We start from the raw sequence: 13,991 nt of genomic DNA on the forward strand, positions 1-13,991 counted from the left end.
GACGGAGGCAACGAGAGGGTTGCCATCGGCGTCAGGACTCCACTCAGGGCTTGGGATCATGGGCGCCGGAAGCCGCTCCTCCACCAACAGTCAATAAACCGTGTCAGGTCTATTAGTCTAGTTGGTTAGGACGTCGGATTCTGATTCTCAGAACCTTCCGTAGGCCCAGGTTCGAATCCTGGATGGACCTCATATTTTGATGATATTTCGGTTTCTTTTGCGTGGGTTGATATTATATGTTTTTACTTTTTTCGGGGGATTTTGTTTTGTTTTTTCTGGCGGAAATTTCGTTGCGCATGCATGTAGCGAGGGCTGTGTGGCTTCCCCTCCGATGGCTTGGGGTAACTACCTATCTCCCGATAACGATAACGACAAGATAATGTTGACGGACCAGCCCATATTATGTAAGCTCCAACGTCATTGCTTCCAAACGGAAAGGACGCAGAAGTCTCGGTCGCACTCGGTCGCAATCGACCTGAACCAACAACAGATCGCCAATTGAAACACGAATTGCGCCCAGCACATTCCCATCGCAGCGCGCCTCCAAGCTCGTGACTCAACCCATCGCTCTTGACCATGTGAGACAGCTTTTCCCATGCTCCCACACTGAAGATTCGCACGAAATTGTCTCAGTTCGACAGTCGTAGGACCCATTCAATCCACCGACCGATCTGAATCTCTCTCTCTCTCTTACGCAAGTCTCTCGATCCTCAACCCCTGCAAGGTCACTCCCGCCCACGAGGCCCCAAAGTTTAATTGATTCCATTCGCGCGCTCCGGAACTCTCACCGCGTACCTCGTGAGTCGCTGCGTAACATCATCGTTCACCACACGATCCTCGCCTCGCTCTCCCCTGAGCATGGCGCCGGCGAAGCGCAAGCGACCCCACGACGAGCCCGAACCTCCCATCCCGGCTGCCGCTGCCGTCGCCGCCGTCGCCGCCGGCGCAACAACCGCCGATCCGACGACGACGCGTCGCGCAACGCGTCAAACTCCGATTCTGCCCCCTCCGATCCCGACCTCCGCCACCGCATCGCACCCGCAACCCTTGCACCCCTCCACTGCCGCCGCCGGTGCCGCTGAAGACAAGCGTATCAGTGGACGTCGTCCTTCCAATTCTAAGCCGTACCCCGCATCCAAGATCTCCGAGACGCCCATACCGATACCGATACCGCCAATATCGTCATCAGCATCACATCTACCACAGCAGCAGCAGCAGCAGCAGCTACCTATACCACGAGCGGTCGGTCAACCCGCAACACCTACACCACAGGAACCCCGCGTAACCCGTCAACGACGTGAGAGCGCAAACGCAAACGACTCATCGTCGCCCAAAATGGCATTCAAAGACGCAAAAGAAAACGTCAGACCCGTGACGCTCGTCGCGCCAAAGATCACGTACCAAGCACCCCAGACACAAGTTCACCGCAATCGCACCGGAGGCAGCCTCGTCCGTCCGAGCCCTCCCACAAGCCAGCCGCCCATAACGCAGCACTTCCGGCCAATCTCCTCGACGACAACTACAACAACGACAACGACGACGACGCGACCTTCCTATCACCACACCATTCCTGCTACCGTTACCGCCGTCCCTGTGCCCGTACACCCGACATCGACATCAACACCCTCCAAGCCGCCAGCGGCGGCGGCCCCGCCTCCACCACCTGTCCCTCCCCAGAGGACAGCAGATAAGTCCGCCCCACGGACCGATCGAAACATCGACAAGGTGATGCTCGGCAACATCTGTTTCCGGGCGTGGTACCCATCCTACTACGGCAAAGAAGTCCTCGGCGAGGCCGCGGGTGCAAAAACGGGCGGCGGCGGGAGCAAAAACCCCCTTGCACACGACGCTGCCAGCGCAAACAACAGCAGCAACAGCAACGGCGGCGCCAAGAACCAGCACCGAAAGGGCGGCGACGCGCCCATGCTCGACAGGTTATACGTGTGTCCTATGTGCTTCAAGTACTCCAAGGAGCTCGTGGCGTGGTGGGGCCACGTCCGCATGTGCGAGCGCAACGGGGTAGTGCCGGGACGGAAGGTCTACCGGCACCCACGGGGTCGGAGGCTGGTGCGCAAGGAAATTGCGCGGACGACGGGGAAGAAGACGAATGTTGCGCCGAAATATACCGAAGAGTATGTTACTGATGAGGGGGAGTGGAGTGTATGGGAAGTTGATGGCGAGCAGGATGTGGTGAGTACCCGACCCTGGTCCCTTTTCTATTTTTCTCATAGTGAGAGAAGACTTCTGCGAGGCAGACACATTTTGACTAACACAATTCACGCCAGCTCTTCTGCCAGAATCTTTCCCTATTCGCAAAACTCTTCCTCGACAACAAGTCCGTCTTCTTCGACGTCCGCGGCTTCAACTACTTCCTCCTAGTCTACACACCCCCGGCCCCCAAACCACACCCTTCCTCCCAACAAGACTCGACGGCAACAGCGACAGCATCAGCGCAGCCGCCACAACCGCCCCCGTCACCACCACCACGTCCACACATTGTCGGCTTCTTCTCAAAAGAGAAAATGTCGTGGGACAACAACAACCTAGCCTGTATCCTCGTCTTCCCGCCCTGGCAGAAAAAGGGGCTCGGCGCACTGCTCATGGGCGTGTCGTACGAGATCTCGCGGCGCGAGGGCGTGCTGGGCGGGCCGGAGAAACCTATTTCGGAACTAGGGAGGAAGGGGTATAAGCGGTTTTGGGGCGGGGAGATCGCGAGGTGGGTGTTGGGGTGTCCGAGTAACGGTCGAGTAGCAGGTGACGCGGATCCGGCGTTGTTGGTTGACCTCGAGGACTGCAGCCGGGCGACGTGGATCGCGTTGGATGATTGTCTTGCGACGTTACGGGAGATGGGTGTTGTCGTGGAGGCTGGACTGGGGCCTGGGAAGCCGCCGGCTAAGAAGAAGAAGGTGAAGAAAATAGCTGGGGAGGGCGATGCTGACGAGGAGGCGGTGGAAGAAGAGGAAGAAGAGGAAGAAGAGGATGAGGATGTTGAGATGGAGGACGCGGGTGCTGGGCCGCGACCTGATGTACCAAGGGTGAAGGTTAATAAGGCGTTTGTGTGGGAGTGGGTTGCTGCGAATGGAATTAGTCTCGAGAGGATATGTGATCCGGAGGGGTTTGTGGAGGGGTATGCTATTAAACAGCCGGATGTCGAGGAGGAGGATGACTGAAGCAGATATACCGAAGAGGTTTATTGATGACATGTCGTTAAATGCCTGGGCAACTCTGTGTTTGGGCGTGTTGCAGTTGTGATCATCGGGAACGCCGTCTGCTGACCAACGAGTAGTAAGTTTCTTCGATTAACGATTTGGATGTCGAGATGAAGAATGAAGGCTATAGTCTCCTTGATTTTAAATGGAAAAAGTCGCGAGTATTCTTCCTCATTATCTTATCCGTACGCTCTGGGCGGATTTGTGATGTGTTGCCGATGATGCCGATGATGCCGACGACTATAGCCATTTTCATCTCGTGGTAGTGTATTTCATCTATGTTACCCAAATCACTCAAGGCTGCCTACTCATGGGTATTTCCCAAACTCCCTCAAATTGGGTTTACTTCAGCCGCCTCTTCGTGCTTGAGGTGATTGTTCCTTACTTGTTTAATATCGAAGGCGACTCCCAGCTCGTGCTTGAGAAATATGAGCAAACTTAGTGGAAATGAATTCAAGATAGGATAAGTAAAAAAAACCTATAATTGGTAGAAAGGAGGATTATAGTAATAAGCGGTAAGACCTCTTGAGAAGTACGTTTGAGGGCTTTAAAATAAGAAAGGCTTTTCAATATTAAATTAATCACAATTAAATTTAGTAGTTTTTTATGTATAAAGATTGGTCATTTTACGTTACATGCATTTATCTTCTAGACTAAGGAAATATCACTTTCTTAGGGACTTGAAAGTTATTGGTTAAGATAATTTAAGTAAATTTTTAAAGAAAGTAAATTGTAATCGGCAAACCTGCTTAGAGCCTATACATCATTTACGAAATTCTGCCAAAATTGATGTCACAATGAAGTAAGCTTCTTGACTCCACGAAACGCATCTCTCGAATTATTCCTCTTGGCTTCTTAGTGGTTCAGGTTGCTCTCAACCAACTGAACAACAGTTTCGATACTCGTCGTTTTCCTTGATAATCTTTCAGACCGACGTTCCCAGCTGGCGTCGCCTTGTTAGTAGATGATTTGCCCGTAATCCCGTACAGAATCGAGTACACTCTGATTGAGAGCACCATGTTCTGTCGAGCGCGAGATTAGAATGAAGCGCTAGAACCTCTCAGTAGTATTATGTGTATCATATCGTACAAACTTCTTCAAAGGCACAATCCCGTGTGTGTTAATCATTTTGGCCAAATGAAGCCGGAGAGAGTTACTTACCCCATGGTTCATATCACAACCTTTTTTCATTGAAAAGTCTCCATTGAAACATGATATTTCTATCGGAGGTTGTCTTGCATGCCAACTTGCATTGTAAAATCCAGGACATCAAAGACGGGAAATGTCGGCTCTCTATGCCTGTTTCCATATGTATTGTTCCAATACGGATCGGAAATTACAACTTGAGGCTTGGCAAGGTAGTTGACATATGCGTAGAATGATTTGACGAGCCGCAATTTAAGTGACGCGGCAGGCCCCGCTCTATTGATTGTTAGGTTTTCCAACATGGCAAGTAGGCTCGGATGCCCACTCGTTAAAGCTTGACAAGCTTATTCACTAGCTCGCCGACGGCTTTCAATCTTGATGTTGTTTCTCGGGATATGACCAATTCTAGATGTTATTTATTCCCACTCTTGTCTCTACCATCGCAAACATCTCAATCAACCATCACAGCGATATAAATGCGTATGGAACTTGAACATCCTTCGCCTTCAGAACTTGAAAGCTGTATGTGAGAAGCTGGCTGCCACACGGAGCCACGTCGCATGGATTTGTTAGTAATATGGCACGTCTTGCGCTACATCTGAGCAGTGAAATGCCGTATTCTTACAAACTTGACCATCACGTGTTCCTCCATCGTTACCCTTGCACATCTGCGCCTTCTGAGGCAACCATCGTCGGCTCGGCATGCCCGAACCTAGCGGCTTTCATGGGCATACGTAGCCTCGGGAGGCTCTTGTAAGTCGTGATGATCATAATTGACGGTGATATTGTCGCTGGACATCATATGTTGCTCTCATCCCTCTTGCACTCGGACCCTTCCACTGGTGAGGCGGTGTGTGCAGCCCAGCCACCTATGATTTTCCAAGTAAGATGACGAAAAAGATCCAGAATGTTTGAAGAACCGAGTCTCGTTCAATGCGCTCACGTTACAAGTTTTTTCAGCCTCACCAGCTCTTGGAGAGATCTGAAGAAAAAAGGAGCTTCTAGAAATCCCAAAAGCTTCCGCATTTAGCCATCGACGCCGGGGTCGTCTCCCACATCACGTTGTAGATCGGGCCGCGCAATCAATCGGTGCGGCTTCCCCCCCTGCCCCCCCGGTAGGCATGTCACAGCATCAGTCGAAACACGAAAATGCGGGGACCGCAAAGGCCCAAAGAGGATTGCGAATCTACATGGCAACGTCAGAGCTCAGAAACCCCCAGCTTTCCGTGATGCGACTCCTTGTTTGAACCCCTTTCAAGACTTTTCCCGCTATTGTTACTCTTTTTCTCCGAACCGGATGGGGTCCCGAAAACAAGCTCCCGCTCCCTCTCCCCACAAGGCTTCCCGGCAGGACCGCAACGGCAAGAGGGAGCCAAGCCTCAACAGAGAATTGAGGCTCAGAGCCACATTCCCGGGGGCCTCTGGGGCTCTGCCGAATCGTTTATTCGCGTTAGACGTCGGACTAGTCTCCTTTCTGATGACTTTTTACCTAATTCAAGCTTCGTAATCGTTCGATTGGAGGCTGGGTTCATCCTCCCATCGCAGGCCTTCACACGCCTTTGCAGGCAACGTCAATGCTCGTTTGAGGTTCGGCGGACGACGACATGCCATCTAAACTCCCGATGTTGCAAGATGCTGGGTTGGTGATGTCGCGATGTCCACAGCCCGTCAAGTGTTCGACATGCCGGGCTATGCTTCGACGCAGCGTTCTAGACATCGGCAAACACGGCCCTAGGGGGAAACGTCAGCTGAATGGCAACATGAGACGAGCTGGATGATGGGATCAGTGGAGCTGAAAGTCTTCATGTTGCTTGCCAATGGCGACAAGTCTTGAGGATTCATTTGGCTATAAAGACTCACTCGATCTCGAGGAAATCAGGTTCTTTTTTCTCATCATTCTCATCAACAGTTTCTTAACTTTACCTCAACATCCTTTCTAACTCTTCAACCTTCTCCCGTGCTGTGCACATCTAACTTTAGTCATATTCACTATTTTCACTTGATTCTTCACTTCTTCGATTCTTTCGACGATACCCAACTCTCTCTCTCTCTCTCTCACCTCTATACTGTCATTACTCGACTTTTTGACCAAGTCTCCAATACCTAGTCAAAATGCGTTACACCACTCTCACCGTTCTCGCTATTGCCCTTCTCACGGGTAATGCCTTGACTGGTAAGTACTCTCACGGACATCGTATGGAGTCAGTGACTAACTCTCTTTTTTCTAGCTCCCGCTCCTCAGGGCGGTGCTGGTGCCATTGGAGGTGGTAACGGGGGAGGTGCCGGCAATGGAGCCGGAGCCGGAGGCAACACCGGAGGCAACACTGGCAATGCTGGCAACACCGGCAATGCTGGCAACAACAACAATAACAACAACGCCGGCAACAACAACCAGCAGCCCCCTCCTCCCCGTCCTACCAACACCAACAACAACCCTAATAATGCCAACCCCAACAACGCAAACAACGGAAATGGTGCGAACGCTGGGAACAACGCCAACAACGCCGGAGCTGCTGGCAACAACGCCGGCAACAACGCCGGCAACGCCAATAATGCCAACAACGGCAATGCGAACAATGTGAACAACGGAGCTGCGGGTGCCAACGGCAATGCGGCTGGAAACAACGCAAACACCGCCAACAACGCCGGCAACGGTAACTTCGCCAGAGCCGTGGCCCCCAACCAGCAGCCTCCCCCTCCTCCGGCGAACAACAACCAGCCTCCTCCTCCCAAGCCCAACAACCGCAGAGCCGTGAACCCTCAGGCTGCTCCTCCCCCTCCTCCCAAGGACAACACGCCTCCCCCTCCTAAGCCCAACGGTGCCAGAGCCATCAACCCGAACCAGCAGCCTCCTCCCCCTCCCGCCAATGACAACACTCCCCCTCCTCCTAAGCCTAACAACCGCCGGGCGGTGAACCCCAACCAACAGGCCCAGGCTCCTCCTCCTCCCGCCAACGACAACACTCCTCCTCCCCCCAAGCCCAACGGAGCGAGAGCAATCAACCCCAACCAACAGCCTCCCCCTCCCCCGGCCAACAACGAGCAGCCTCCTCCCAAGCCCAACAACCGCAGAGCGGTCAACCCTCAGGCCGCTCCTCCTCCTCCACCCAAGGACAACAACACCCCTCCTCCTCCTAAGCCGAACAACGCCAGAGCCGTCAACCCCAATGCGCAGGCGCCCCATCCTCCTCCCGCGGAGAACCAGCAGGCTCCTCCTCCCAAGCCTAACAACGCCGCTAGGGCCGTAAACCCAAACCAGCAGGCTCAGGCTCCTCCTCCTCCCCCGGCCAACGACAACACCCCTCCTCCTCCCAAGCCCAACGGCGCTCGGGCTGTCGACCCCAACCAGAGACCCCCTCCTCCTCCTCCTGCCACCAACCAGCAGGCTCCTCCCCCTGCTATCTAAGCGTAGCCTGTGACGAGGTCGCCGATGATAGTGACTGGTACTCTATTTAGACTTGAGAGAATTAGTCGGGAATCATACGGGACTGTAACTTGTCAGAGCTTTGGAGACAGAAAGATGATCTGGTGGCAAAACGGTGCGAATGGAGAGACGGCTAGGATTAATGAATGGTGTATAGCTCAGACTTACCTTGCTCTGATTCAGACCTAGGATCTGGATTCAGGGCACATGTAGCTCTAAAGGAACATAACAGACTACTATTGTCTTGAAAAAGATTTCTCCTCCCTTGTGACTAATAGAATGCCAGTTTGATGGGTTTGCTATAAGAGGCTATTTCTGTAGCTGTCTTCAAATCAAGTGAGCTTACATCAAGTGTTTCTAGATTCAAAGTGTTATTAGGATAATTCGAGACTTGTCGATAGAAGATATAGATGAGCATTGTCTCAGATGATAACTCACAGTCACTCAAAGCTCCCGACTCAATCCCCCCTCAACATCACAAGCAATCCATTGAAAGCCTTCTTCCTCTCCTTCTCCCCACAGGCGTAATGCTTTGCCTGCCCAATAATGTTATCATCCACCTCACCCTTCTCCAACTCTTCCTATGTCTCGTCAATGAACTGCTCCAGCGGCATACCCACACCAGCCCGTCCCGCTGCGACCAGGTCCGCCTGCCGCGTATGCAGCTCAGTCTTGACAGCAGGCGGAACGATCTCAATGACGCGGATGCTCTCGGTGTGAGGCCCGCGATCGGCGAGCTGAGCGCGCAAACTCCAGGTTAGCGATCGAAGTGCGGCTTTGCTGGCGCAGTAGTCTGCGCAGCGGGACATGGGCACGATGGCCAGGCTCGAGGTCACGAGTTTGACGGCGGTCGGCGTGGAGAGAAACTCGAAATGGGGGAGGATGTGCGACGTTGCGACGAGCGGGGAGAAATAGTTCAGGTTTAGCTCGTTTTTGGCTGTTTCTAGGAGGGCGGGCGTGAAGTCAAAGGTGTTTTGGTCGCCTGCGTTGAGGAAGAGGCAGTCTAGCTTGGGATACTTGGTAGTCACTCTGGGTAGTTGTCAATAATCAGTCGACGTACAACGTTTAGGTGGTGTATTTGAGGACGACTTTCTGAATGAGGCGGGGGAGGAATAGGCCTAGGAGTTAGAGCGGATCAAAGTATGCAAACGTACTAACTCTTCGATCCATGATTCCATGCCGTCGATATTAGAGACATCGTAGACTTCGGTGGCAACTTTTGAGCTTCCATGCTTGGAGAGGATTTTCTCCAGGCGATCTGCGCGGCGACCTGCTGCAATAAAAAAGCCACCGTTCGCGACCAGACGCTCTGCTAAAGCATAGCTGGTCCCGGACGTGGCGCCGGTGATGAGAGCCGTCTTGTATGGAGAAGGCATCTTTTGGTCTCTGGACTTCTTGGAACTTGCTGTGATTGAGGTGTAAGAACTTATGGCTGACGAAGTGATAAGCCCCCAAAAACGTGTGCAATAATCACCAATACCACATTTGGAACGGCAACTGCAAAACTTCTTATACGGCCTGATATTGGCTCGAAGAACCTAGAAAGGCTTCTCCAGGATACAATTTGGCACAAAATGTCGGAGGAAAACATCACAAAACCCCAATGAAGTTGTCAGCATCACCCTCACATATTCACATACGCCCGTTTGAATTCGATGCAAATAGGTAATCGCCAAGCATATGCCGAAAAAGCTGAGCAACGTTTAAGTCAAAATATGAACCCTGTAAGTGCTCCCGAACGTCTGGATCAGCGCTTATTTGTACTAACCCAACGGGCTAGCGTTCCTTAGTTGTGAACTCTAAAATTCTAGTCAGACGGAACATCATCTGAACTTTTGAAATCTAAGGGACTAATTGAAACTTGCAGTCCGTATTCAACGAGATTTCGACCCTAAAGGTCGCCACGTCTTCTTTGGTGGTACCCTTATGGAATGAAACTCGCGTGCAGCGGTGGCATCTTTGCCCACGGCCGGAACCCATGGCAATCTACGGATTGGGCCGACCATCTCGGACAATTCACAAAATGTATACCATAATACCAGACGCCGAGCCGCCTCGAAGAACCAAAAGGCTCACAATCAGGACGCCGTGGCATACCCCAGGAAGCTAATTGCCATTGTCTAAGAGACTAGCGCAAAGTCAAGCTCTACGAATACGTACTCCTCACCCAAGCCATGATGTCTCCAGTCTTTGTTCACATATCCGGCACAGCGGTACGGTGGAGCAACTAGATGTCACAGAATCTTAGATGAGGCGCAAACCCTTTTAAGATCATCAGTGGTTGCAGAGTTCGGCCATGATCCATCTAACACTATTTTCATGAACACACAAGACCTCAATTAATTTCCCTCAACCAGAGCCTCACATCGGAAATGGGCGAAAAAAGTTGCAAAAACGCAATTAGCCCCGGACACCCAGCCTGAGGTATCTGACAACATCATCAGAATAAGCTCAACGCCTCGGCCTTGATCATCATAACCTCATCTCGCAGGCGCGTCACAAAAGGAGGCTCAAGCAGCAGAACTCGATTCCCCAGAAAATGCTCCGCGCGCCGACTCCACGCCACAATCAAAAGATTCGCCAGCGTCATATTCTCCTCATCCTTGAGCTCCCACAAGTCCTCGCGACAAGCATACATCTTCTCAATGACAGCCCACGTCCTCTCCGCCAAGGAGCCAGATACTCTGTTCTGAAGCTGCGCGCCCAGGTAGTAGAACGTCTGAATCTTGAAGTCGAGGTCGACGAGCCACGCGAACTGATGGCCCGCGAGCCGCCGTTGCTCAAGCAGGATCTCCAGCGCCACCAGGCCCACGTTGAAGAACTTGTCTTCTGGACCGTGTATCTCCGTGCCCCATCCCGGTGCGGCCTCGAGCGGCGTGATGACAATCTGAACAATGGCGGCGAGTGATGTGCGGGCATAGAGTGCCATTGCGTGGAGCGGGTTCGCGGCGGAGTCGGAGAGGAGAAGACGCTCGAGGGGCCCCAGCGTCCGGTCGAACTTTTGTAAGGCATCTTGTATGGCGGTGACGAAGGGTGAGTCAAAAGGGTGCGGCGAGGGTATGGCAGCGTGCGCCGATGCCGAAGCCGGGTTTGAGGAGGCCTGGCCCCAGAGCACCTCATCGACGGACGGGATCTGCATAGCCATGGCGAGTGCTTCTGTTTCGTATGTATGTACACAGTAAGACATCTCTGATGGACCTTCTCGGACACTGGGTGCTTCCTTCATAGAAGGATGTAGGTCTTCGTCGTTGATATTGAGCGGGATGAGCGTGTCCCGGCTGGATGGTAGCACCTTGGCGCTAATGCATGAGGCGGCACTCGTTTTGGCCTCTATAAGAACGGTTTGCCACCACAGACGTCGTCTCATTTCTATTTGGAAGGGTGAGAAGCCGAGTCGCGTCCCGTCGATATGGAGACCGAGACGGTGAGCTATGTTCATGACGATACCGTTGAGGATCCATGGGTCTACCGTATCTCTCAAAGTTCGTTGGTGTAGCTGCGTTACAATCAGCCACGTGCCATGGTAGAGACAATCCAAAGCATGATGCTCTTCAGATGAGGTACTCACTGAATAAAATATCAGGCTCCTTATCGTATCTTCGTTGAACCGTTTCAGATAGTTATATCGTGCCATGGCAGCCTTAAAGCCCCTAGACAGAACCGTCGAGGCATCCTTCTTGGACCAGCGTAGCATGTCCCAGTGCTCCTTTTGCGAAAGAGAACCAGATGCTGCGAGGAAGATGGAGAACAAAAGCCCCTGTGTGACGGGCGGGATGGCGTGAAAGTTGGACACTGCATCTGTAATGTTGGCTTGGAATGTCGGAACGTGAAGTATCTTGGTGACAGGATAGACTCTGTCCAAGAACACTCTCCACAAGACGATGATGTTAGGTGGAGATGGGACGCAGTTGTAGGAGAGCCCCGAGGCGGGAGATATGCCTATTGAGTCATGGTGCTGATTGAGGAAGGCGAGAGCAGGTAGCCATGTCGACTGCTCGCTTTCCACCTCAAAAAGGGCACGTATGGTCTGTTCCTATCATGTTGACCCTATGTGAGTATAAACCAAGGCTGATATGGTATGTGTATGCACGAGGAGACGATCACAGCAATGAAATCGTCTTCAGGACCAAGTGCTGTCGAGCCATAGGAAGGAAGATGTTTACTTACATCCTCGCGAGTCGCAGACGCCGTTTTGCTGTCACGGAATTCGACCCCGTTTTTGGTCTGTACGAGCCATCCTGGCGACTGGACTTTAGGTCTATGATAGTCGTGGTTCTGGTCGTCTATTGGAGATTCTTGACCGGTCAGGGCGGGTGGCGTTCCATTGGCGAGATAGATTGGTTTCGATCCCATACATTCCTCCAAAAGCGATTCGATGCTCGCAAGTTTGTCGCGTAGCTCATGATGGTTCTTCCTTCTAGGCTTGCGTGGACCCGATGGTGGTGGAGCAAGGCAATGGCGGCCATGCTGCGTGGGAGTTTATGTTAATATAAAGAGGGAAGTGGTGGAGGAGGATGGAAGATGGCACGAATGAGATACAAGTAGTAGCAGCAAGAGCTGCGAGGGAAAAGGAGAGTTTTACTAAAGACAACACATACTGTGATGCATTCTGAGCAGGGGTACTTTCGGTCGCATTTTAGTTTCCGCTGCCGGCACTCTACACATGCAGGGTCGCGCTTCAGGGGCCTGTCACCCAGGGCCCGCGCAGCCACCTCGTGGCTACCTTGTTGTTGGCTGCCGACAGTCGCCATAGTTGGGTCCTCCATACTTTGTCGGCACACAGCAGAGTCTTGGCGTCGAGTTGTAGGATGTCAAGTGCGGACGGGACGGGACGGCGAGGCGGTCTGGGATGGGAGATGAGCGAATCGGACGATTTTACACAAACTTTACAAAAAAAAAGAGGGGGATCTGGGGACAAGACGTATGTCGTGGTCAAAAGATTCGTAAATAATAAAAGGGGAAATCTAGGGTTTTCGCACGACGTTCTCTTACGATCGGGTCTCGTAAGGCAGACTCTGGACGGTGGGGCAGGGAGATCTCCCGGGTCCGGAAATCTTTTGGGGTCCGAGGCCCCGCCCCGAACCGGCAGATGAGTGGATTCTCCCAACGCCAAAGTGGGTACTCGTACCCGTACGAGTCTAGGAATGTTCACCACCTGCGTAAGCTCAAGGAACTAACCCTTGAGCAGCTGAGGCTCTTCAGGTGGCGCTTGTTGATTGAAATTCTTTAATTTAGTTCTGTATTCCATGATTGGATAATGGGTACCTACCTTACCTACGATAGTTACGAACGATGGGATTAGGCATTCACAATCACGACTGCCCTAGCCTCCTATCGGGCAACGCTATAAAATGACAGCAGCCATGTCACTGTTCGACTGGGGCTGAGCAACTCATTGGCAGATAAAAATCGCTTGTTGACTCAGGGGATCCCGATGCCTGAGAATGCTTGAGAGCCGCATTGGTCACTTTTACTTTGCGTAACAAATCACGTAGGCTTAGTACGAGAAGTGTAATAGGCAACCTGAGAGCGCAAGAATCCAAGTTTCAATAGAAATTTGTATCGCCATAGAGATAGTTGTATTTGCCAACTGAGATGCATGTTGTTGTGGCTTCTTCGTGAACACTCCTGAAACTAGCACAAACAGCTCCAGTCTGAGCCTTGTCATTGTGGAGTTGCAAACCTGTATGATGTCTCCTGGAGTTAGCGTCCCTGTCAAACGGTAGCTGGTTCGAACCACTTGATTTGAGGGGTGGCGAAGGTTCAATTAGCCTTTATTGGCATTCTACGCAATACCAATAAAGGAGGCCCCATTGGCAGGTCTGCCGGCTTGCTGAATGATGAGAAAGGGACCGTTGATAGCCCTTAAGATGGTCCGGACTCGCGGTCGTGTCGGAGTCCCAGTTCGACACCTGGAGATGTATATCGTCAGTGTCGCATATCGAAATGAAAAGTTCAACATGGTCAAGTACTCAAAGTCCCCTCCTTCTGAGCTCTTCGTTCATTCGTCTTTCTTCTACTTCTCTGCATCTCGCTTCCATCACATATTCAACTGCTAATAAACACTCGGTTCAACGATAAACACCCAAGTTTCATCGGTTCGTAACCATTACATACCCTCATACTCTCCGACATAAGCCAAATGAGTCGCAATGGTAACTAACAACGCCTCAGTCGCCTCCTACTCAACTTGTAGACCCTCCTTCCCAGCC

The 13,991-nt window shown here is 52.0% G+C and overlaps 4 protein-coding genes across 4 annotated transcripts; 2 read left to right on the top strand and 2 right to left on the bottom strand.

Moving 5' to 3' along the window:
- Window positions 1-858: 858 nt before the first annotated feature.
- CCOS01_07389 (MOZ/SAS family protein) lies at window positions 859-3,170 on the top strand (the record flags this gene model as incomplete). Its single annotated transcript, XM_060455555.1, has 2 exons — window positions 859-2,190; window positions 2,286-3,170. 2 exons carry the CDS (start codon window positions 859-861, stop codon window positions 3,168-3,170), a joined length of 2,217 nt encoding a protein of 738 aa, XP_060313447.1.
- A 3,297-nt stretch (window positions 3,171-6,467) lies between these two features.
- CCOS01_07390 (uncharacterized protein) lies at window positions 6,468-7,761 on the top strand (the record flags this gene model as incomplete). The annotated part of the gene is made up of 2 exons (XM_060455556.1): window positions 6,468-6,528; window positions 6,584-7,761. The coding sequence occupies 2 exons, from the start codon at window positions 6,468-6,470 to the stop codon at window positions 7,759-7,761; spliced, it is 1,239 nt and encodes a 412-aa protein (XP_060313448.1).
- Window positions 7,762-8,360: 599 nt separating this feature from the next.
- Window positions 8,361-9,155, bottom strand: CCOS01_07391 (uncharacterized protein; the record flags this gene model as incomplete). Its single annotated transcript, XM_060455557.1, has 2 exons — window positions 8,361-8,808; window positions 8,938-9,155. 2 exons carry the CDS (start codon window positions 9,153-9,155, stop codon window positions 8,361-8,363), a joined length of 666 nt encoding a protein of 221 aa, XP_060313449.1.
- Window positions 9,156-10,219: 1,064 nt separating this feature from the next.
- On the bottom strand, window positions 10,220-12,545 carry CCOS01_07392 (fungal specific transcription factor domain-containing protein; the record flags this gene model as incomplete). Its single annotated transcript, XM_060455558.1, has 4 exons — window positions 10,220-11,275; window positions 11,348-11,812; window positions 11,947-12,246; window positions 12,378-12,545. 4 exons carry the CDS (start codon window positions 12,543-12,545, stop codon window positions 10,220-10,222), a joined length of 1,989 nt encoding a protein of 662 aa, XP_060313450.1.
- Between the last annotated feature and the right edge of the window lie 1,446 nt (window positions 12,546-13,991).

Source organism: Colletotrichum costaricense (genome assembly GCF_030867565.1).
Source record: "Colletotrichum costaricense strain IMI 309622 chromosome Unknown Scaffold_7.1, whole genome shotgun sequence".
Lineage (NCBI taxonomy): Eukaryota > Fungi > Ascomycota > Sordariomycetes > Glomerellales > Glomerellaceae > Colletotrichum > Colletotrichum costaricense.